A 1,107-nucleotide genomic window follows, 5' to 3' on the forward strand; every position below is an offset into this window, starting at 1 on the left:
AAAAGGACCAAAAAACCCGCCCCCTGAAATGGCTGAACCCAGCCCCTGCCATTCCCTGCCCTGGTGAGCAGCTTGGAGGGGCTTTGAGCCAAAGGGGGGGAAAAACTGTCCCCAGCCTGGTCCAGAAATGTCACCAGAGCGCTCTCGGGGGGCTCCTGCAGTGCCACGCTCAGCAACACCCTCTTGTACATCTCGGCTCGGAAGAGTTGTGTAGAAACAGGCCTGGCTTCCTGGGAGGGACAGAAATAACGGTTGGGTTTGGGTTTTTTTAAATAAAACCTTGACCCAAGGTTCTGACCACAGATTAAGTCAAAGAATTATTCTGTCCTCAGCCGTTCCCTTTCCCCTCCCATCCAAGGCTCTTAGCATCAGGACTCTCCTCTCTTCCCACTCCAGCTGGAAGATCTCAAAACAACCGCTGAAGTTCTTGCCACACTCGGAGGAGAGATAATGTCCCCTTGGAAGGCTGCCTCTAACTCTGCACCACCAGAGAAATCTACCAAACAAGCTGGATGTAGATTTTATAGGGCAAATTTCTTCCTATTTGTTCTGCAGGTGTTCCCACCAAGATTTTTAGCTGCCTCTGTTCTTAAATGCATGTAGACAATTAAAATAAAAAAATGTTTCACAGATGAATAAAGCACTTCTCCCTTTTTTCTCACCAGGGATGGTGTGATAGCCATCGATAAAGAAACCGGCTCCTTCACCGATGAGTATCTCCCAGAGCAGCGATCACACCTCTATGGAATAACTGCAGTTTATCCCTACTGCCCTGGAGGTAAAACCCAGCAAAACCCATCCCCTCTTTACTGTCTGACAGCAGTTTGGGCTCCACACAATAAAAACATCCATTTCTCTCCGCAGCAAAGAAATAGTAACTGCTATTTGGAGAAACAACAATCTTTGCACCCAAAAGAACTTGAGACCCAGAAAACTGTCACTGCATACAACTAAGGGGGAAAAGAGCCCTTAACCGAGGCCAATGAAGATTACCCAGTATTTGTTGAAGTTATACCTCAAGTCTTTACTACTGTATTTTTTTTAAGTGAAAAACATTGATGTATTACAAAAAAGAAGGGTCCTGTGAATCTCAGGCCATGACTCTAA

General features: G+C 46.2%; 1 protein-coding gene across 1 annotated transcript in view; it reads left to right on the plus strand.

The window, feature by feature from the left end:
• Nucleotides 1-778, plus strand: part of LOC104536227 (nidogen-2-like) — a gene marked incomplete at its 3' end in the record, with an annotated part of 4,562 nt that extends 3,784 nt beyond the window's left edge. Inside the window, exon 8 of the mRNA XM_010178786.1 lies at nucleotides 664-778. Within this exon, the coding sequence (XP_010177088.1) occupies nucleotides 664-778 (115 nt within the window). The remainder of the gene's footprint in view (nucleotides 1-663) is intronic.
• Between the last annotated feature and the right edge of the window lie 329 nt (nucleotides 779-1,107).

Source organism: Mesitornis unicolor, unplaced genomic scaffold (assembly GCF_000695765.1).
Source record: "Mesitornis unicolor isolate BGI_N332 unplaced genomic scaffold, ASM69576v1 scaffold34332, whole genome shotgun sequence".
NCBI classification, from domain to species: domain Eukaryota; kingdom Metazoa; phylum Chordata; class Aves; order Mesitornithiformes; family Mesitornithidae; genus Mesitornis; species Mesitornis unicolor.